This window comes from Schistocerca cancellata, chromosome 5, assembly GCF_023864275.1.
Source record: "Schistocerca cancellata isolate TAMUIC-IGC-003103 chromosome 5, iqSchCanc2.1, whole genome shotgun sequence".
Taxonomy (NCBI): domain Eukaryota; kingdom Metazoa; phylum Arthropoda; class Insecta; order Orthoptera; family Acrididae; genus Schistocerca; species Schistocerca cancellata.
Genome location: NC_064630.1, coordinates 302264896 through 302288632, shown reverse-complemented (window position 1 = coordinate 302288632; position 23737 = coordinate 302264896). Strand labels below are relative to the sequence as shown.

Genomic DNA, 23737 nt, shown 5'->3' with positions numbered 1-23737 from the left:
AACCTGAAGAAGATCAGAAGCAGCGTTAGAAACAAAAGGAGCGGAATGCTTACAAAAGGTGGGTGTTTGTTTCACAACCCCTCCCTCTCTCGGTCTTAGCCACCAAGGCGCTATTGGTCTCTTTTGCGTGGGATGTTCTAAACCACTCCCCGTATTCCTCTGACTTGGCGCCTGCAGATTATTATCTTTCCACTTCCGTGAAGACACACATGAGTGGATGTGGGGGAAGGAGCTGATGGGAGAGTTCTTCCAGGAGAGCACAAAGAATCTTGTTGGCACGGCTCGGGACATGCACTGAACGGGATGGCGATTTTTGGAAAAATAGTCAACAATTCTATCAACAGTATACTGTAATTTTTTCATACACACTGTTTCTAAAAAATATAAAAATCTAGTACACTTACTTTTTGATTAGGGTGTAAAAAAGCTGCTTGCAAAACTGTCACACGTTCTTCAGTAGAGATTCGTGAAGATTTAGACACTCTAAAACTTTACATACATAATTTTTTTACACCCTGTATACATACACATTTTCTTGATACTTTAAGCTCTACGCATATGCACTGCCTTAAGGATGGTCGTGCTATGTTATGAAACAATCAAGTTTCGAATGACAAATTGCTGACTACCATTTTTTACTTCCATTTATTTTTTCTTTGTTCTGGAAGAACAGAAGGAGGAAAGAAAAAAGGAAACAAAGAGTTAAGATTTGTCTATCGTTTCGGGTAGTAGGATTGACAATACAGATTATTGTTCTTTGTGTAAACCTAACGAGAAGGAAAGAAAAGCTACAGTTACCGCAAAATATAAACATTGGTTTACTTATTAAGGTGAGTAAATTGGTAACCCTTCTCAGTCAACAAGGTAGTTTAGTACTACGTCGAATGCTTGCAATAACAACTACAAATATTTTGAAACGAAATGGTATTATCCTCATGCCTCTAGAAAAGAGGCTGCCAAAGTGATTTACAATATGAGGAGTAATCTCTTATAATAAACCGTAGTTTCTCTTGTTCATTACAAACAGAATAAAACACACTGTAGAAGTAAGATAGCACACAAAAATTAATATAATAAGAATCTTAGTGAGATAAATTTGATTCTGCACCATAACCACTTCTCAAGAACAGGAAAAGATGAAACAAAGAGAGTCCCATTCGCTTCTGCAATATACCTATCAGGTACGATTACCATAAGCCCTGAGGTAGCGTCCGCTTGTGTCGCAACAGATAAAAAATTTTCATGATATTTATTAAAAGGAAAGTGTACTTCAAAGCTCAAGAAGTGGAAAAACTGTAATTCCTAATTAATCTCCTATAATTGTGAGGCATATAAGAGAAATTCGTCTATAACATAATATATCGTGAATTAATATTTAGAAGTACCTCAGCTGCTTGTTAGTATGGACGGAAAAAAGAAAAAAAGTAGTACCTTCCAAAACCAGGAAGATTCGCCGTAGCCCTGTAGTCGTACATTAATTTCCCACAATCCATTCCCCAGAACGGTCTTCATACGATACCTGAAAGTATTCGTTGACCGCCAGGGAGCTAGTTCTGCGCCGTTCCAGAGTCCGTTCAAAGGCCAGAAGCTATGCAGAGGTTCTCCAAAGCTGTCGTACATTGTGGTGTACACTCCATTCTGGAAAGTCCCAGCACCAGCGTACGCCAACGCCGGCATCTCCTCTCCAACTGCTACACCTGGAACACCAGGTCAGTCTTTCCCGTGACGAGTTCCAATATACTGAGCTTGACGATTTACTTACCTCACTTAAATATGCTGTAGAATTCCATTATAAGTAATTCTGAATAGCAGGTAAAAAATTAAAATCTGCTTGGTGAAGATATTTGCTTCCAGAAATTCCAGAAATAAAATATAACAGCGGAGCACTTCTGCATTCGTGGCTAGTAACTGAAGAGAGAATAATAAATATTCAGATATATTCATAGTACTTATGATTCTTCGTTCAGCCACACTACAGTAGAATGTGATACCTTGAAAATCCTGATACTATCACAAAGTTCAAAATCAGTCGAGTTATTTGCAACACCTACCAAAAGCTACTGAGAGTAACATACGTGGAAGAACATGAAAGACAAAATCGTATTGTGGAGAGTGTAGAGCATGTTTACAGATAATCTCAGGTAAGTTTGGACTGCATGTCGAAAAGGAGCGATGAAAGCGAAGAAATAATTCGTACGAGGAATAAAACTGCGTGGGTCATGGATAGTAATGCTAACGATAGCAGACGATATAGCACGAAAGTAAATGAGACTCAAAACACCTCTTTAAAGAATCGCATAGCTTACTCAGTACATTATGTGTAAAGAACAAGCAGTGATAACACGCTTGGAGCATAGGGACTGGCTTAACAGGACAGAAAAGACATAGCAATACAAAAAGTGTAGTAGGAATACTGTACAAATGGCATAAGAAAATTCGTACTACCGTTAAATGCAAGAAACAGCTCGACCACACTGCTGCCAACAACGATGGAAAATTGTGTTAGGAACATAACGCAGAAAGATGCACAACTATGAAACTACGAGCTGCTGAAGATCGGTATAGGTTTTAAGAGAAGAATCATCGATAAGAAACAAATCACAAAGGCGTGGATATGGTCACAGCTCAAAGTTCATTCCTCCACCAGTACCTTAACCAGATTAGCGCCATGAATACCAGCGTATATATAAAAAGCGGACGAATTTTGAAAAGACCAAGTAGAAGATGTTTCAGATGCTGACAGTGTTCTATTGCATGCAATCTATCGACCTTTTTCACAGGAAACTGTCCATCGGTATCGTATCAGTGCACTTGTCATATCGTGTAACAGGGTTATACAAACAACTGGGTATGTTACACGAAATATGCTTATACGCCCGATTGATCGATTTCCAGCGTCGACATGTGATGACAGGCACACTTTCTTGGAACTCTTCCTCTCCGGTCTAAGGAACGAAAGACGAAAGGTTAGTGGTTAGTTCCCGGTGGATGCTGACAGTATTAAATAATAACAGGCCTTCTCTCATTTGAGGAAGAGCGGGAGAGGAATATTGTGTATCAGGCTCTTCAAAGAAATCATTCTGCTTTTCCCCGAGGTGGCATGTTTAAACGGTGGGACTACGTAATGTTGAAATGCACACTGATTTCTCCGCATTAGAAAAAAAGAATAAAATAAAATAAGTAAACTGAAGAAAAAGTTAGATAAGAAAGAAATTTATCGCGACATCCTCGTATACAGTGATTCAGTTACAGTGGAAATTCGATGTTTTATTCTAATTTGATGCAGCAAGGTTACCGAGAACACTTTTTAGAAGGGGGGGTCAGAGTTTAGTATCCTCTAGATGCTGGAGTCATAAGAGCCGGGATTCTAGCTCCAGCCATTGACTTTTTGAAACATCCATCCCAGACTTTGCCTTGTGTGATTTACGTAAATCACAGAACATAAAATACGAATAATCAGGGGCGACTTCGGATCTCCTTCCTTCTGGATGTGATTGTCTAATTTATTTACAAACACGATACAGACTATGGAGTAAAATGGTCTCGTTATAATGGATGTTGCACTGTTTTGCTAATCAGAACTTAACGCAACATTATTTGTCTCCAATTTAACATGTGATCAATTTTAATTTCTCTCTGTAATTCCAAGAAGTCCACATTCTTGTTAAGGCTAATCCTTAGCAACACACACGTCACGGTGTCTTCTTCAGCAGGTTTCAGAAGAGACAAGGTACGACCTAAACGACTCATAATGATTCTTATGGTTGTGTTTTGTGGACCAGTTGTCATTAACTGGTTTGCATATCAAGCTCTTTTCGCTGCTCTACCGTATTTTACTTTATCGTAAATAATCCACAACATTGAAAGCTAACCTTCGAGATTATTTTAACAAATCAGTGAAATAACCACACCAGATTACGGTCCATATGCGCTACTGCTGCGAGTACCGACTGCAAAAGGCAGCGAAAGAGGAAAACATTTTACTACCGCACACACGCACGCTTGAATTCGAAGTAACGTTAGCTACATGCAACTCATTGTAATGAAATGTGAGAGCGACGCTGTTACCGATGGCACTGTTTTCTTTGATATCATTCTAGCGTTCCGGCTTTACAGTTCAGTGAAAGGCAGCCATAAACAGGAAACAGAAAATGTATGCTTCGGTTTCAAACGAGTGCCTTTGGTTACTCTTCAGTTTCTCTCTGCGTAATTAGTGACAAAATAATTCACTCGCACATAGCTGCCTCTACGGCTCCAAAGGGAGGCTTTCACCGATCAACCACGTTGACATAATCACGTCCGCTGTTGAACTGGCTCCCTATGGGCGATAACGCAGCTTTTACCTCTTTCCCCCATCCCTGTTGCTCGCCGCTTCGCCTGAGCTTCGAGTCTTATGACGCATTCCGGAGACATACGGGCAGTTACTTCGTCTACCGAGGAAGACAGTTCGTTGTTGTTATGTAGTAGCTCCTTCTTATGCGGTGTACCTCACTGAGATTGTAAGCGCAGTTGTTCAGCCGTTCCCCAACGCGCATCTCACCAGATTCGTTAATGACACAGTCCCAATAGGAGACTGTGCCTAAAATTTTGTACAGTTCTAATGCGTCCCGTGTTTTCAGGTAAGGTGCTCTGCGACAGTAAACTCGTTTTGCAGCATTAGTCGAGCGGTCACGGAAGCGACATTCAATTGTACGAATATTCTGCCGTATATTTTTAAATTCGTGTTGGCAAAGGATTTCATAGACGTAAGGTTTACACAGTCAGAGGTCTCCCTTGATACTAATTAGCAGATCTTGTGTTTCAGAAAGCGTCCTGTTTTCCTGGATAGTGCGCCGTCGAATGGGGTATCTACAGCCTTCTCCAGGTCTTGTTTACATCTGTGGTATTTTTTCAGTGAAGTGTGCAGTGTTCGCTGTTCTTACGGAAAAGAGCCTTCAAATAATTCACTTCTTCGGCGAGACTTTCCACATCAGGATGTGAACCCTGTATGGTGCTATAAAGCTATGTTTTGAGCATTTCATTCCTCTGCGAAGCAAGGTAATAACTGCCAGGGTGCAAACCTTGGGTTCCTATTGTCGCATACGCCCACGCTTGTCCCGATGTAATCATAGTTACACTTCGTTAAACATGTTACTGCCGCAAAAAAACACTGTCAAGGACAAGGTCATTTTATTAACAAGTGATGCGAGAAATTCAGACCAAATGAAACACACATATTTCAGTAAAGCGTGCCTTAACAGTCGTATCAGTACATCAGTACACAGACGAAGTTTCATATACCCAGTACAACCAACTGGAATCTCCACAAAATCATTATAGCAAGACGAATATCCAGGAGTCTTTATCAGAGGAGAACTATACCCCGAGGCTCCGACCTAGACTGGCGACTGCGGTAAACGGTAAACTGACGTAATACGGGCATGGCAAGGTGGGGTTACGCAAAACTTACAAGTGTGATTGTTGTGGAACACCAAAAGCGGAACACCTTCTAAGATGTCCATTAGTGGGGGCAACCAGAGTGTGCACTCAAGAGGACCAACTGAATTATACCGAGACGGCTGCAACCAACACCAAGCAAAATACATCTTATGCTTTGCATTTTACTTGTATGTTTTCATAGAAACATACCTATTTTGCATTTTAAATTATGTATTTGGATTTTTTAGTAGCTATTTATTTTATGATGTATTTCGTACACGAATAAATAAAAAATTTCAGATACGTATCACTTAGCGACAGATTGATAATCTTGTGGCCAGGGCAGCTACACATCACCAAGAGCATGTTGCGTCGCAGTAGCTATATGTGGACGTGCATTGCCCCGCTCAAAAGCACATCACCTCCTGCTGAAGAAAGAGTAACAACCCGTTCAAGGTAGAGGGCACAGGTTACTTTACCCTGCAGAAACACCAAATGCAACCGTGTGTTGTAACTGACGGCCTCCCGCATTAGAAAACTGGAATGGGGACTGTTGTCGTGGGGGAGAGCAGTCGCGAATAGGGATCACACCAGGTCTAGGACATACACGTGCATGTTCATCGCTCGCTTATAGGCAGAACCTACTCTCATCAGTTGAGAGATCAGAGTGCCTCTCCACTCTCCAGTTAACACCTCGACTACACCAGCGTAGCCACTCTTAGCTCTGTTACGTTGCCGATTGTTGCCTAACCAGAGACGTATGTGAACTTAATTCTCCTACAAGTATACGATTCCCAATAAGCCTTGATGACACAGCAGGTCCAAGATGTGCCCGGATTTCGTCCCTGGACGATGTTCGATGGGTCACCGTTGCTTGCACCATTCGTCGATTTTGACGTGTATCTGTGCTACGTCGACGTCCAGAATCTTGTCTACAGATGTGGGAATAATCCATAGACGACTGTTGAAAACAACGGCACAGAACCGATACACTATGACCATCATGTGTAGCAATCCGTCAACATGTCCACCCAGCTTCCGGTAAGCCAACAATGCGACACTGTTCAAATGACTGAAGCTGTTCAACAGTAGTATGTTCTTCTTGATGGAGCATGATTATTTGCAACCACTGTTCACCTCTTAACTCAGAAAGCTACTGATTGAGGAGCCAAATGAATGGTATATAGTCAGGCCTCCAGAGCAGCATCTGAACCACTTAAAGCCTAACGATAACTAAAAAGGTGTATAATTGTGAAATGAGTAACATGTGTTTCAAAGTGTTTAAGTTCTTGAGATATTCTGCAAGCGAGTCAACAGTAGTATAGAGGATTTATGAGCTATAAATGACTAACTAATGTGGCTTTTTACTAAATTATAGTACGAAATGATTAATTATTAAACAGTATTTTTGTGAAACCCATCCAACTGTTTTACGTGTCTTTTCTCATTGATAAAGGATTGCGCCCTTACAATTATATGTCGGTAATTGCGATCCAATTTGACAAAGTCGACGATTTTGAGTAAATTGTAAATATTAGTCTCACATGGATATTTCCTTTTATACCTTTATAATTTTATTTTAATTTTATGTGTGTTGTGAACGCAATTATGCCACCGAAGTGAAGATACGTAATTCATTGGAAAGGAAGATAAATAAAAGTAAATTAAAAGAATGACACCTTTATAAGCTTGTATCAGTAAGAAATATCATGCAAGGAGAAGACGGTTTAACAAATAAATGTAGTGCATATCTTTTTGTTACTTAATATCAAAGTCTAGAGCAAAATAGGAAAGGAGTAAAGGAAATAATTCCCCTGTCTAGGAAATTAAGTTTAACATTAGCAGATTGGCGTAGGCGAAAAAAGTTTTCTTCAGTGAAAAGGCTGTAATTGTACGAAATTTGGAGATGAAAATATACTTCATGAAGGTGTGCGTCTTCAGTGCACCATTGTACGAAAGTGAAACTTGGACCATTGGAGTTAAGGATATGGAGAAACTAAGTTTTTGAAATAAGGGGCTGTCGTAGAATTTTAGTAATTAAATGGATACATAGAGTACAAAATGAAGAAGTACCAAAAAGATTATGTGAGGAAACAAATCTATCCAAGACTTTACGAGAAGAAGAGGGACGTTGATGGTATATCTGAGTGTGACAAGTTGGTGGTACACCTGATATGGCGTACAAGAATGGTTAAGTTAGTGATGTCACAAGCAGTAAAACGTGTAAATAATAGGAACAAATAATACGAACAGGTGAAGAATATGCAAAACAAACAGTAGATTATAGAGGATTTTGAATATCGTAGTTACATGAAGATGAAAAGATTAGTGCAAGATGAAGCTCAGCTCGCTCTGTTTGTCCACGAGACAGAAAGCAGTCGTTAGCGACACTCAAGCTGAAGACTTGTTTGTTGACTTCCGGAAGCTGTTTCATCCAGTTCCTCACAGTCATCAATTAAACAACATAGGTGAGTGCGGAATAACAGACCAACTTTGTGACTGGACTGAACAATTCCTAGGAAGCAGAAAACGGTACGTCGTTGTCAACAGAAAGAAATCTTCCGATGCAACATTAACTTCGGGAGTACACCAAGGCACTGTTAAAGGACCAGGACTATTCACTGGTTGTTGCATCTAATGTGGTCGCAAGGCCATAAAGTTGTAACGAAATGCAAGGAGACTTGCAGAAGATCGATCTTCGGTGCACGGATTAGCAGTAGGCAGTGCAACAGGTTGCGTTTGAACAGGAGGAAAAACGCATTATTATATAATAACACGATTGTCAAAAAAGCGCTGCAAGCACTCACATATTCAAAATATCTAGGAATGGGCACATGTAATGTGTAAAGTGTAACGACCGCATAGAATTAATTACAGAGAGGACGCAAGACAGATTCACTGGAAGAATGCTCAGGAATTTATAACAACGTAATAGTATTTTTTTCCTGTGCCAATGAAATTATTTTTTCTCTAAATATAATGACCTAATTGTGCACTGTGCTACTGATGATTAAGACAAAAGTCTTATATGTAAAACAAGAATCCATAGTGTTTTAAAATTTAGAAGGATAAGTCGAAATTACGAAGTATTTTTGAAGCAACCTCTCTCATTTGTCTGATATTCATCTTTTTTTTACTAACTTCATTACCTTTGCTCCTCCCGTCCTTGGTCTGTATGATTGTAAACTCATGTAAGTGACAATATTTACTCATTTTTGTTCAAGTATTGACTTATGTCTTACTATTTAATACCAATAATCTCTTTAATATGTTATTATCAGCCGGCCGGAGTGGCCGAGCGGTTTAGGCCCTACAGTCTGGAACCGCACGACCGCTATGGTCGTAGGTTCGAGTCCAGCCTCGGGCATGGATGTGTATGATGTCCTTAGGTTAGTTAGGTTTAAGTATTTCTAAGTTCTAGGGGACTAATGACCTCAGAAGCTAAGTCCCGTAGTGCTCAGAGCCATTTGAACCATTTGATTTGTTATTGACAGTTTCTCAAGCGGAAATGTGGGTGAGTCGTATTGTATGGATGCGAATAACTAGCTTGGCCGATACTCGTTCAGCGGCCACTGCAACCATCTCACAGAGATAACTACAAATTGTAGTAATTGATTAGAATCTGCGCATCATTTAATTAAAAAATCCGACTGCCCAGTGCGAATCAAATCTGAGCCTGAAATATTCCAAACTTTCACGGTCACGAAAACACGAAGTCAATCCAGTTATTCCGAGAGAATGATGTTTTGGATCCAACAAAATATTAGTCTGTAGAATTTTTGAAAATACAACTTGCAACTCTCGTCCTACCGATACTTAAACACACATTTCGGCAAACTGGGACCTTAGATCCGATTGAGAGAGGAAATACCCACGCGATTCGTCTCAGTTTCTTTTAGTAATGGCAAAAGCATCAAGAAGATGTTCATCCTTCTGCAGTGTAGACGCTACGAGAGTAGTGTTCTCCAGCACTGCAAAACTTCAGAGAGCGTACGGTTCTAGACGAGTCAGCCAACACATTGCTTCCATCTACGTACACCTCGTGGAAAGACCATAAAGGTAAAATTTGAGAGATTCGAGCTCACATGAAGTCTTACCAAAAATTATTCTTGACTGTAACAGGGAAGCTGGGAAGTGACGGTGGTATATAAAGATCGCATCGCCAGGTGGCTTGCGAATTAGATTTAAATGTAAAACTACTGTGAAACTGTCGTATCGTATGAATGCGAATAACTAGCTTGGGCGATACCCGTTCAGCCGCCACTGCAACCATCTCACCGAGGTAACTACGAATTGTAGTAATTGCTTAGAACCTGTATATAATTTAATTAAAAAATCCGACTGCCCAGTGCGAATCTAACAAAATAGCGTCAAAAAAGATCAAGTGAAAGTCCAAGTTCATGTAGGCAAAGAACTGCTTGAACAAATTTACCTATCTGGGCAGTAATATTACCAGGGATGGAATGTGTAGTAATTCGTGGCCAAGGAATAGATGTGATATGCCGATGATATAGCTGTCCTAGGTGAAAGTGAAGAAGATCTTGTAGTCCTACTGAATAGAATGGATAAACTTATGGGGGAAGAATATAATATGAGAATTAATAAAGCACAAACAAAAGTAATCGCATGCGACAAAAAAGATTAAGTGAAAGTCCAAGTTCATGTAGGCAATGAACTGCTTGAACAAGTTGATAAATTTATTTATCTGGGCAGTAATATTACCAGGGATGGAAGGAGCAAGGCAGAAGTAGAATTGCTCAAGCAAAGGCTGCTTTTAACAAGAAGAAAAACACCTTAACATCTAAGAGCATCAGCCTTGAAATTAGGAAAAGATTTTTGAAATCATATGTGTGGAGTGTGGCATGCTATGGGTGTGAAACATGGACTCTCGGGACAGAGGAAGACCAGAAGCTAAATCCTTTTGAAATGTGGTGCTATAGACGCATGCTCAAAATAAAATGTATCGACAAGGTCACAAACGAAGCGGTTCTGGAAAGAGCAGGTGAGAAGAGAAGCTTCTGGAGTTTCATTGTTAGAAGAAGATTGCAATTTACAGGCCATCTATTAAGACATAAAGGACTCCAGAACACAACCACAGAGGGATATGTCGAGGGAAGAAGACCAAGAGGAAGACCACGGCTGAGGTACATGGATCAAATCGTGAAAGATGTGAGATGTAACACCTATAAAGAAATAAAGAGAAAAGCTGAAAGACGCACAGAATCGAGACAAGCTGCAATTGTAGCTGTTGCAAACCAATCCTTGGATTGACCACTACAGAAGAACTGTGAAACTGAGAAACCCTGTATAAAACCAATATCGTCTAAGATATTTAAAATTGTTTTTTTGAGCCACAAGAAGCCAGCGCAGAAACTAAAGCGTTCGTAGGCGCGTTCAGCGGTGGGGAATCGTATCCCTCCGGTGGAGGCTCACCAGTGCTGAGGTAGGCCGGCGCCGGCAGCCCCGAAGCCCCGCGCAGTGCAGATGCGGCGGCCGCTGCCAACAGTCTCAGCGTCCAGAGGCACCTCATGTCGCTCTGCCTGTCTGCTGGCTGACGCCCCCTGTCGTGGGCGGTCCCTTTATATTGTATCGGGAGGCGGGCGCACTATCTGCAGACAGCGGACTGCGGCACTTCCGGCGAGAGGGCCGGCGCTCAGGTGCACTTCCGGCGCTTACGCACCCCGGCGCTGACTCAGTCTGGCCGAGCACAAGACTGCACTCTCCGCCTTCAGGTGACTCCGCATGGGAAGCCCGCACTACACGTTGCTCCATACTGAGCTGTCTGCGAGGCACAGAAGGAGCCTACTGCGTCACTGTCAGTTACGCAGAAACAGTAGTGTGGTTAATCCTTCGATACTTCTGGTTTGCAGTCCTGAGTCTGACTAACAGAATCAATTGCTTGAACTACGCTTTTCATCTACACTTATCTTCCCATAAACGTCCTCCATATAGTCCATTAATCCACTTAACAGTTCCGTGGCAGGGTTAACAGTTCGTTACTACCTCGCTCCTCCTCCTCCCCAAAATAACCTTTAGTACCACTTTTAAAGTGTCACAAACGAATATCATTTTAAAAGTAATAAACTGAATTTAGTTCTGTTTGACTTTTTTTGCGAGTAGTGTACCAGTTCTATTGTATGAGTTACAGACTTGAACGACGATTGAAGCATCAGAGATGGTTACAGACTCGTCAGTCGGATAAATATAGTGAAATCAGAAATAAACCGGATGTCAAAAGCACACTTTAGAAAATAGAGCAGTATAGAGAAAATGAACACATTGTAAGGATATCAAATGAACGAATTCCTAAACTGATATATATACACTTCAATGGAAAGGAAATTTTGGGCGTCCTAAGAAGAAATGGAAAGAGGAGCTGCAGTCTACTTGAAATTGCAACAGGCAAACATGACTAAACAAAAATGAATATTACGACGATCAGTCTCTACTTGCAATGCCAGTCAATGCTCACGTTGGTGTTCAACATGCTCGTATAGCTTAACGCATAGCGAATTAGCTTGCGTGATGAGGAGGTGAGTCAGCACGAAACGAATCTGCACGGCGGATTAACGACCGTGGATGGTGTACCGGTCACCCTGTTCTGATTTTTAAACGTTTTTCCATTCCTTTGGGCAATGCTCTCAGGAAGTAATATAAAAAAATTTTATATACTTTCATTAACATTACGAAATTAACAAAATTCAGATACATAGGGAGCAATGGAGCTACTTCCCTCAGGTAACACGACGGCGGTGACAGGTAGGTCATCATGCGGCAATGTTAAAGACAGAAATCAAAAAAAGTTTTGCATCTCCTCTGTTCCGAGTGTTCCGGAGCTGTAATTGGAATAGAGAGCAACATAAACATCATTTCCGCCCTTTTTATTGCTCATTAAAACCACATATTGCTTGTTGAACCACCATACAGCGAGACTTTCAGAGGTGGTGGTCCAGACTGCTGTACACACCGGTAACTCTAATGCCCAGTAGCACGTCCTCTTGCATTGATGCATGCCTGTATTCGTCGTGGCATACTACCCACAAATTCAGCAAGGCACAGTTCGTCCAGATTGTCCCACTCCTCAACTGCGATGCGGCGTAGATCCCTCAGAGTGGTTGGTGGATTACGTTGTCCGTAAACAACCCTTTTCAATCTATCCCAGGCATGTTCGACAGGGCTCATGTCTGGAGAACATGCTGGCCACTCTAGTCAAGCGATGTCGTTGTCCTGAAGGGAGTCAATCACAAGATGTGCACGATGGGGGCGCGAATTGTCGTCCATGAAGGCGAATGCCTCGCCAATACGCTGCCGATACGGTTCCACTATTGATCGGAGGATGCATTCATGTATCGTACAGCCGTTACGGCGCCTTCTATGACCACTAGCGGCGTACGTCGGCCCCACATAATGCCACCCCAAAACAGCAGGGAACCTCCACCTTGCTGCACTCACTGGTCACTGTGTATAAGGTGTTCAGCCTGATCAGGTTGCTTCCAAACACGTCTCCGACGATTGTCTGGTTGAAGGCATATGCGACACTCATCGGTGAAGGGAACGTGATGCCAATCCTGAGCGGTCCATTCGGCGTGTTGCTGGGCTCATTTCTACCGCGCTCCACGTTGTCGTGGTTGTAAACACGGACCTCACCATGGACGTCAGGAGTGAAGTTGTGCATCATGCAGTCTACTGCGCACAGTTTGAGTCGTAACACGCCGTCCTGCGGCTGCACGAAAAGCATTATTCAACATGGTGGCGTTGCTGTCAGGGTTCCTCCAAGCCATAATCCGTAGGTAGCTGTTATCCACTTCGCTAGTAGCCCTTGGGCGGCCTGATCGAGGCATGTCATCGACAGTTCCGATCTCTCTGTATCTCCCCATGTCCGAACACAATCGCTGTGGTTCACTCCGAGACGCCTGGACACTTCCCATGTTGAGAGCCCTTCCTGGCACAAAGTAACAATGTGGAAGCTATCGAACCGTGGTATTGACCGTCTAGGCATGGCTGAGCTAAAGACAACACGAGCCGTGTACCTCCTTTCTGGTGGAATGACTGTAACTGATCGGTTGTCGGATCCCCTCAGTCTAATAGGCGCTGCATATGCATGGTTGTTTATATCTTTGGGCGGTTTTAGTGCCATCTCTGAACAGTCAAAGGCACTGTGTCTGTGATACAATATCCACAGTCAACGCCTATCTTCAGGAGTTCTGGGAACCGATGTAATGCAAAACTTATTTTGATGTGTGTATATTTGCCAAATCCTTGAATACGGCGACGCCCTTAGTTGTCGGGATTGGTGCTAACGAATACAAGAATAAAATTACTTTTATTATTCTCCGGCAGTGTGACCTGCCCTACACTGTACTATTGTACATGTCGGACGATGCGATGCTAACTTTACTCATATCTTAATACCGGGTGGCTGTCCAGTGTGGGACGTAATAATCGTATGGCAGCGAAGTTTGGTAGATACATAACGCTTTAATGCGGAATCACTTTACGCTGGAAAACAAATTAGTTCCAGCTGTGGCTACCAGCTGCAAATCTAGCATTGTGCACTTTTTGTTTGACGGTATGACATCCACATTGAACCGAGCGGGGTGGCGCAGTGGTTAGACACTGGACTCGCATTCGGGAGGACGACGGTTCAATCCCGCGTCCGGCCATCCTGATTTAGGTTTTCCGTGATTTCCCTAAATCACTCCAGGCAAATGCCGGGATGGTTCCTCTGAAAGGGCACGGCCGACTTCCTTCCCAATCTTTCCCTAATCCGATGAGACCGATGACCACGCTGTCTGGTCTCCTTCCCCAAACCAACCAACCAACCAACCATCCACACTGTCATTTGATAAGCCGTAAGAAGAGTCAACAGTACGGCTATCGAGAACAGATGCCGTGTGCTGTTAGTGGAAGGCAGCAATTGCAGTGCTGTACTGAGAGATTGTAGCCGAATGAAAGGTCTCCACAAAGGCCTGATGTTGTTAAATGGTTTCAAGACGATGACAACAAAATTCTGAAATAGGGGTGATGGTTCAAACGGCTCTGAGCACTATAGGACTTATCATCTGAGGTCATCAGTCCTCTAGATCTTAGAGCTACTTAAACCTAACTAACCTAAGGACATCACACACATCCATGCCCGAGGCAGGATTCGAGCCTCCGACCGTAGCAGCAGCGCGGTTCCATACTGAAGCGCCTAGAACCGCTCGGCCACAGCGGCCGGCACGTTTCCCGTGCAGTGCTAGTGCTCGTGTTGTGTCACGAGAATCGTCCAGCTCATGGGTAATACTACGGCAGTTTTGCCGCCTACTTTACACTGGTACCAGCACAAGGTCCAGACAACGCAGCAACTGAAATCTTATGATCCGCAGCAACGTTCTGAATTTGCTCTTTGGTTTCTCGTGCGGATCGAAGCTGATGGAATGTGTCTGGGCGATATTCTATGGTGTGAGGAGGCACATTGTAAGTTACAGAGTGCAATGAGTTCCCAGAACTGGCGAGTTTGGGGTACTATTAAAAAACGTTTTACGCACGAGGAGCCACTGAACTAGCCGTATTTGTCTGTGTGGTGTAGATTCAGAAACACCTTTATTCTCGATCCGTTTTTTGAAAATAGATCTAGAGAGTCTGTCAATTGTAGTGTGACGTCTGCACGTTATCGAGACCTCCTTGTGAAGCATGTGTATCCCCGTCGGAGGTTCGAGTCCTCCCTCTCGCTTCGCTATGTGTGTTATCCTTAGCGTAAGTAGGTTTAAGTTAGATTAAATAATGTGTAAGCCTAGGGACCGATGTACTCCGCAGTTTTATTCCATAGGAACTTACCACAAACTTCCAGTTTTGTAGCATGTGAATTCTGCTTTGCAATAGTACAGCTTTGTGGAACCCAGCGCTCTTATGCAACATAGGGCAATACCTCACGTCATTCGCCCAGTGAAACATCTGCTTAATGCAACCTTCCACGAACGAGCTATCTCCAGAGGTTTTCCAGAGGCGTGGCTTTACGGGTATCTAAAAGAACGAGTTTACCATCGACATGTTCGGTTTCTTCCTGATCTGAAGGCCACTGTTAGGGAATGCGTCGCTCAGATTCCATCGGAACTGCTGCGAGCAACAGTTTATCACGTCGTTTTATGGATGCAGCATCTCGTCGAGGTCTCTGGTCCATATTATGAGCTAACGGTCTAAGCGGTGGTTGATAATAAAATCAACATTTTGCCTTTCTCGCTTTTTTGACCTTTTCTGCCCACGTCCCGTTCGTAATTTACTATAAATGGAAATACGTCTATAAATCGTTCATGCATTCACGCCAGGTTTGCAGTTGGTGACCAAAATTTGAAGCTATTTTGTTTCGGGCGTAAACCGGTTCCGCATTAACGGATAGGAAATCTACCAAATTTAGTTGCCATATGATATTTACAGCCCACAGCTGATCTCTACGAGTAGCTGCGCTCTAATTACAACTACCCACTTAAAATTACTTCTGTTTTTTTCATATAGATATGTTTCTCAACATTTCAAGTTCAATTTTTTTGTGAATATATTCATTGTTAGGATTTATTGTTTACAAGATGCATGTTTTCCAGAATTGTATCTCATTTCTCCTCTCCTGACATATGTGAAGGTAGTTATTATGGACCAAATCGTTAGTTTTACAGCAGCTTGTGATCACCGACTGGAATTGAAGAAACAAATTCTGTACCTCTAGGTTCACTATCCTTATCAGTAATAAACTAATTAAAATGAAATTTATCAAACGTTTTACTATAATAATAATAATTTTCGACATCAGTGCTCAGTACAACGTCAGCCTAACTTCAAGAAACTGGAATTCACACAGATACATTTCTGAAGCATTCGACCAAAATATCCAAGTTGGTCCATTGTTTTCTTGTCAGGGCAATGTATTTAGCAGGTACACCAACAAAGAACTTGTGCAAGCGATCCAGATTCTTGCAACAGGTGTGAAGGAACAGTGTGTTACGCCCCATACTGCACCATGATAGCCATTACTTATCGTCAATCCATGAAAAACTCCATATCACACATAATATGAAATTATGTCCGGTTGTAATCAGGTGTAAGTCGCTAACCCAGAAAATCACTGAAATATTTTCCTTTCCCCCAGGTGTTACAATGGTGCTGTAAGTTGATCGATGTGGTGCCACTGTATACTCAATAATTTACTCCCTGGTTTAAATAATATTCTACGTGCAGCGCTGTCGACCAGTATCACACTTCAGCTAATTTATAAAGACCACACCGGATGTTTTGTATTTCCGACCGAACAGTCGTAAAAGTGACGATGCCGTTCACAGTGCATAGCACACTTCAGCGACACTCTCTCGCAGAGGGCACATCCATTCTACGGAAAACTTAACAATGCATGTCAGTGTTCACAAGTATAGCTGCGTGTAAGACTAGACTACTGATACACTGGAGCCAAACAGCTCCACGGTTTGACCTCCTACGTAGCGCTAATCCACGATCCGCCTGGTTCAAACATCATCGTCAAGTGCCAGTTCCGCAGTGTAATCTGTTTTCTGAGAATTGTGCGTCACCTCTCTTTTTGGCAGGCTACAAGTAATTTATTACTATTTTGTTGCATCACCAACACGCTTTCGTAACCGTCTGAATTTTACATATCAAGCAACACCAATACCCTCTATGTTCAACGATAATGAGAATGTGTGCTAAATTCTACACAAATTAATAAACTGTTTTTCGTTTCTTAAATCTTCCTCATAGCGAAAAGGACACAGTGAATCGGTTCAGTGATGAAATTGTATGTGAAGCAGCCCAAAAACGCCTTCTTGTCCATTCTGATTAACATTCTTGCATTATTTAGCTAAAATGCTTCAAACGAACTAATATTTGAAACTAATTTATGATTAGTTTTGCAGCACGTCCATGATCAACTTCTTGTTCGGTCCTGCTAGTCGCACTAATAGCTTCATGTCTGCATTAGGTGCTAAATCCTTATAAACAGAATAAAACTTTCTGTGGTAGCAAGGCACGCAAAACCACAAAAAGCTTAATTAGCGCCCCAGTCTAAAACTAAAAACAAAATGCTTCTGTTAAAAGGCGCAGCAGCATGTACAATGATCTGTGGCGAGTGCTTTATTATTCTTAGACCCTTGGCTGTCATGCTCAATCCGCATGAAAATACTCAAGGTCTTTCATGGAAGATTGCAGTGCATTACCTCCAGTTAAGGCTTTTTAAGCATGTATTCAGTATCCATACGCCTTGATAAGCTGTTTACAAAATTTCCGAGGTTCTTCAAAGAGACTGACAGTAAACTTCCAAGGAAACTGAGTTTAGTTCTGTTTATTTACATATTTATTTCCTTATTTACACCCAACATTTTCTCGAACACTGACTGTTGCAGGCACGTTTTTCCTAACAGAAAATTAGCATATTATTATAACTAAACACCGTATTAGTATCCTTAAAGGAAAACCGCGTATATTCAGAGCGTTGGACGTCAATCTCATTAAAACAGGTGCAGATTAGTGCGGCAAGCAAAATAAATGCGGATTTCTCATCGAACCATGAGATTCCGCTACGTAATAATCCAAACGATTTGAGGTGGAAGTAAGAGAACATACGGGGCACACCGCTTCCTTCAAGTGCACTCCATCAAATCGTGAGGAGTCCAATGCACTGACCAGAGAGTTCTGCTGAACTGTGTATTGTGTGGCTAAGAGTACAAAGGGAAATAATACTTTTGTGCAGTTTCATCTACCACGGCAAGAGAAAGTCCATTCTTTTTCTAACTACATTACAGAGATTCTTGCGCATAGTAAGACACAGTTCTGGCCAAAGGCCATTTTCTTATGTATTTTGCTTCCATTCCGTGGACTGTGCTTACACAAAACGAAAATTTGTGGCATTCGATTTCTATAAAATTACTGCAAGAGACGGAGGTGGAATGAAGTACACTCGTGTGAAATACTGTCTTCTCTCAAAATAATTTGGCTTCGGAGGTAGAGCAAAAGAAATTACATGCTCATAAGGCTCCTACTGACACTTTTCTACATAAAGTGTGATACCCTGAAGTGCGAGTACTAACATGGTCCCTGACGCCTTCGCCAAAATTATTGAGATATTTTTGTATTAATTATTGTTGAACATTGTTAATAATAATGTTAATGTTCACAGGGGACATTAAATTAAATATCATGATGAAAGTGTTCCTACTACATTAGTCGTTTACGTATGCTGCTGTGACCGTCAATCTAAAGACTGATTTGAGGCACGTCTCAACGCTGGTATATTTTGTGCAGTCCCCTTCGTCTCAGTATAACTGTTGCAACAGACAGGCATAAATATCAGGTACGCCAAGATCGGTTTTAAATCTTTTATTGATTACCAGTTTCCACAGATCTGTACTGTCATCATCGTATCTTCAAACATGACAGAAGTTCATGTCCTTTACGAATTTGCAATTCACATAATAATGCTGCTTCGCTACGTGACTTGCAAATTTGTGAATATTATGAATTCTGTTAATATGTTACAAGATCCGATGAAGACAGCACAGATTTATGGAAATCAGTATTCAATAAATGATTTACAAGCGATCTTGGCATACCTGATACTTCAGAATTATTGACTACAGAGTTGTTGACATAATGTCAAACATATAATCTTAAAACCCTCTTCGCTACGATATCTGTGTCGAGACGAAGGTACTGTGCAAAAGATCTGAGGACACCCGTCAGAAAAATGTAGAAGACGCAACTCGCGGATAGGCAAGAAAATAGTGCGTGCCTTTAAAATTTATTTCCGTACAAACATGAATTTGACATCAGTGGGAACAGTTTAAGAGCTAAGAGGCATTAAAGTAAGACGCAAATAAGAAAAATTAATTCGTTAATTCTAGCGATGCTTGCTAAAATCAGGCTGATTCGTGGACTTAAGCTTCTCAGTCTCATGGAAGTTTAATATACTCGAACTGAGAATATGCTCCAGAATTCTGGGGCAAACAGAAGATAGGGATATTGGTCAATAATTTTGCAGGTCCGTTCTTTTCCCATTCGCTTGGAACTGTGTGCTGGACGAGAGATTCACGATAAATGCAAGCGAGGTAAGGGACAACGCCGCAGAATACTCTTTGTAAAACCGAATTGGGATTCCAGCCGGATCTGGTGATTCACTTGCTCCAAATCTTTCAGTTGTTTCTCTACGCCACGGATGCTTATTACTATGTCGTCCATACGAGAGTCTGTCCGATTGTCAAATGGGGGTACGTTTGCGAGATTCTCCTGTGTGAACGATTTCTTGAAAGTGAAATTTACAACTTTCCCTTTCGTTTTGCTGCCTTCAACTGCCGCACCAGACAGTTCAATAAAAGACTGAATGGAAACCTTAGATCCGCTTAGCGATATTACATAGGACCAGAATTTTCTCGGGTTCTCTGCATCTCTTGCTAAGGCGTGACGGTAGTAGTCGTCGTATGCTTCGCAGCGTAGATCTTTTCATACACTACGTGATCAGAAGTAGCCGGACACCTGGCTGAAAATGACGTACAAGTTCGTGGCGCCCTCCATCGGTAATTCTGGAATTCAGTATGGTGTTGACTCATTTTTAGCGTTGATAACAGCTTCCACTCTCGCACGCATACGTTCAATCAGGTGCTGGATGGTTTCTTGGGGAATGGCAACCCATTCTTCACGGAGTGCTGCACTGAGGAGAGGTATCGATGTCGGTGGGTCCTTTCCAAAACATCCAAAAGGTGTTCTATAGGTTTCAGGTCAGGGCTTTGTGCAGGCCAGACCATTACAGGGATTTTATTGTCGTGTAATCACTCCTCCACAGGCCATGCATTATGAACAGGTACTCGATCGTGTTGAAAGTTGCAATCGCCATCCCCGAATTGCTCTTGAACAATGGAAAGCAAGAACGTTTTAATAGTGTTTTTTTTATTATTATTGTGTTTTGAAAGTATTTTATTTTATATTATTCTGGTTTTATAATGTTTGAACTTAAATACAAGTCTGAATCAAGAGAAATTACTTACTTGAAAAATCATGTAAAAATATTTCTTAAACATTGAAATTGGAATTTAATTACCACCATCACGGTCCATTGTTTTTGTAGCTAGGCTTCTCTACCGGGATTGACTGCTAGCGAATATAATTTTGGGACGTGATTTAGGCCTAAAAGCTATCGGACTTCGTTTTGTGAAAAGTGAAACTTTAAATGCAGGTTCTATTCTGAAAGCAAATCAAACGTACTGCACTGATTGGTGCCGTTAATACGCAATCATTCACTAACAGATATCCCCACACAAAGTAAGCCACATTTACTTATCAAATTAATGAAAAGAGCGTGGGAAAAAAAGTATGATCAGTCGTGATAACAAACACAATGAAATTAAATAGTTATTATTAGGCAAAATGAGCACAAACAACAAAATCTCTACGTAACATAAACCACGTAATATTTTTATGACCGTAACAGACAATGGCTGACCAGAAAAAGAGAGAACAAAGAGTTTCGGGCCCCTGTTAGCTTAAAATTACATAAATAATACAATTACAGATATATTAATTTCATTGTAATCACAGTATCTATCAAGCAGCGATAAAATCGTCTCAGTGCTACTGCTCGAAAACACATAGTCATCAAATCCGCTAACACTTGGGGGAATATTACACAGCCCCCTACACTTTTAAAAGTTTCTCAAGTCTTTGTACAAATTTTTAAAAATTTACATCGCTTCATTACGTTTTAGTCTTTAGAGTGTCCTTTTTTTACATCATTTTATTCGTTTGAGCTGGAGCCTCCTGGAGCCATGTAAATTATGAAATTCTGCTAGACATGCTCAAGTACTGTGGCATGAGTGGGACAGTGCACAAATGGTTTAATTCGTACCTAACTGGAAGAGTGCAGAAAGTTGAAATAAGTAGTTCCCATAATATGCAAAGATCAGCACATTCCTCAAACTGGGAAACTATCAAGAATGGGGTTCCACAAGGGTCAGTCTTGGGTCCTTTGCTGTTCTTAATATATATTAATGACTTGTCATTCTATATTCATGAAGAGGCAAAGTTAGTTCTCTTTGCTGATGATACAAGTATAGTAATCACACGTGACAAACAAGACTTAACTGATGAAATTGTCAATACTGTCTTTCAGAAAATTACTAAGTGGTTCCTTGTAAACGGACTCTCACTGAATTTTGATAAGACACAGTACATACAGTTCCGTACAGTGAATGGTATGACACCATTAATAAATATAGACCTTAATCAGAAGCATATAGCTAAGGTAGAATATTCCAAATTTTTAGGTGTGTCCATTGATGAGAGATTAAATTGGAAGAAACACATTGATGATCTGCTGAAACGTTTGAGTTCAGCTACTTATGCAATAAGGGTCATTGCAAATTTTGGTGATAAACATCTTAGTAAATTAGCTTACTACGCCTATTTTCACTCGTTGCTTTCATATGGCATCATATTTTGGGGTAATTCATCACTGAGGAATAAAGTATTTATTGCACAAAAGCGTGTAATCAGAATAATAGCTGGAGTCCACCCAAGATCATCCTGCAGACATTTATTTAAGGATCTAGGGATATTCACAGTAGCTTCTCAGTATATATACTCTCTTATGAAATTTGTTATTAACAACCAAACACAATTCAAAAGTAATAGCAGTGTGCATAACTACAATACTAGGAGAAAGGATGATCTTCACTATTCAAGATTAAATCTAACTTTGGCACAGAAAGGGGTGAATTATACTGGCACAAAAGTCTTTGGTCACTTACCAAATAGTATCAAAAGCCTGACAGATAACCAACAAGTATTTAAGAAGCAATTAAAAGAATTTCTGAATGACAACTCCTTCTACTCCATAGAGGAATTTTTAGATATAAATTTAAAAATATATTAATAAAAAAAATAAAAAATAAAAAAAAATAAAAATAAAAAACAAAAAATGAAAAAGTTGTTATATTAACTTAAGTATGTTGTCAAATTAACTTAATTATGTCTTGTATTGGAAAATTTGACTCGTTCCACATCATTACGAAATATCGTATTCATGATCCATGGAACTAGTATTAATCTAATCTAATCTAATCTAATCTTAGCTTTGCCAGGAATGTAATTTGCCTTCCCATTCGGGTGCGCTCCTGCCGGAACCTGGCGAAACTACAGGAAAGGCATAGGCATCCGGTTCCTTTTTTCGCTTGTATCAGATAGATTATATAATGGTAAGACAGAGATTTAGGAACCAGGTTTTAAATTGTAAGACATTTCCTGGGGCAGATGTAGATTCTGACCACAATCTATTGGTTATGAACTGCAGATTGAAACTGAAGAAACTGCAAAAAGGTGGGAATTTAAGGAGATGGGACCTGGATAAACTGAAAGAACCAGAGGTTGTAGAGAGTTTCAGGGAGAGCATTAGGGAACAATTGACAGGAATGGGGGAAAGAAATACAGTAGAAGAAGAATGGGTAGCTCTGAGGGATGAAGTGGTGAAGGCAGCAGACGATCAAGTAGGTAAAAAGACGCGGGCTAATAGAAATCCTTGGGTAACAGAAGAAATATTGAATTTAATTGATGAAAGGAGAAAATATAAAAATGCAGTAAATGAAGCAGGCAAAAAGGAATACAAACGTCTCAAAAATGAAATCGACAGGAAGTGCAAAATGGCCAAGCAGGGATGGCTAGAGGACAAATGTAAGGATGTAGAGGCTTGTCTCACTAGGGGTAAGATAGATACTGCCTACAGGAAAATTAAAGAGACCTTTGGAGAGAAGAGAACCACTTGTATGAACATCAAGAGCTCAGATGGCAACCCAGTTCTAAGCAAAGAAGGGAAAGCAGAAAGGTGGAAGGAGTATATAGAGGGTTTATACAAGGGCGATGTACTTGGGGACAATATTATGGAAATGGAAGAAGATGTAGATGAAGATGAAATGGGAGATAAGATACTGCGTGAAGAGTTTGACAGAGCACTGAAAGACCTGAGTCAAAACAAGGCCCCGGGAGTAGACAACATTCCATTAGAACTACTGATGGCCTCAGGAGAGCCAGTCATGACAAAACTCTACCATCTGCTGAGCACGATGTATGAGACAGGCGAAATACCCTCAGACTTTAAGAAGAATATAATAATTCCAATCCCAAAGAAAGCAGGTGTTGACAGATGTGAAAGTTACCGAACTATCAGTTTAATAAGTCACAGCTGCAAAATACTAACGCGAATTCTTTACAGACGAATGGAAAAACTGGTAGAAGCCGACCTCGGGGAAGATCAGTTTGGATTCCGTAGAAATGTTGGAACACGTGAGGCAATACTGAC

General features: G+C 41.1%; 1 protein-coding gene across 1 annotated transcript in view; it reads right to left on the bottom strand.

Annotated features, from left to right (window-relative positions):
- The window catches only part of LOC126188075 (uncharacterized), a 42757-nt gene extending 31796 nt beyond the window's left edge, over positions 1–10961 (bottom strand). The window contains exons 1-2 of the mRNA XM_049929524.1: positions 10852–10961; positions 1520–1697 (exon numbers count right to left, since the gene is read on the bottom strand). Of these exons, the coding sequence (XP_049785481.1) occupies positions 1520–1697; positions 10852–10948 (275 nt within the window). The 5' untranslated portion in view covers positions 10949–10961. The remainder of the gene's footprint in view (positions 1–1519; positions 1698–10851) is intronic.
- Between the last annotated feature and the right edge of the window lie 12776 nt (positions 10962–23737).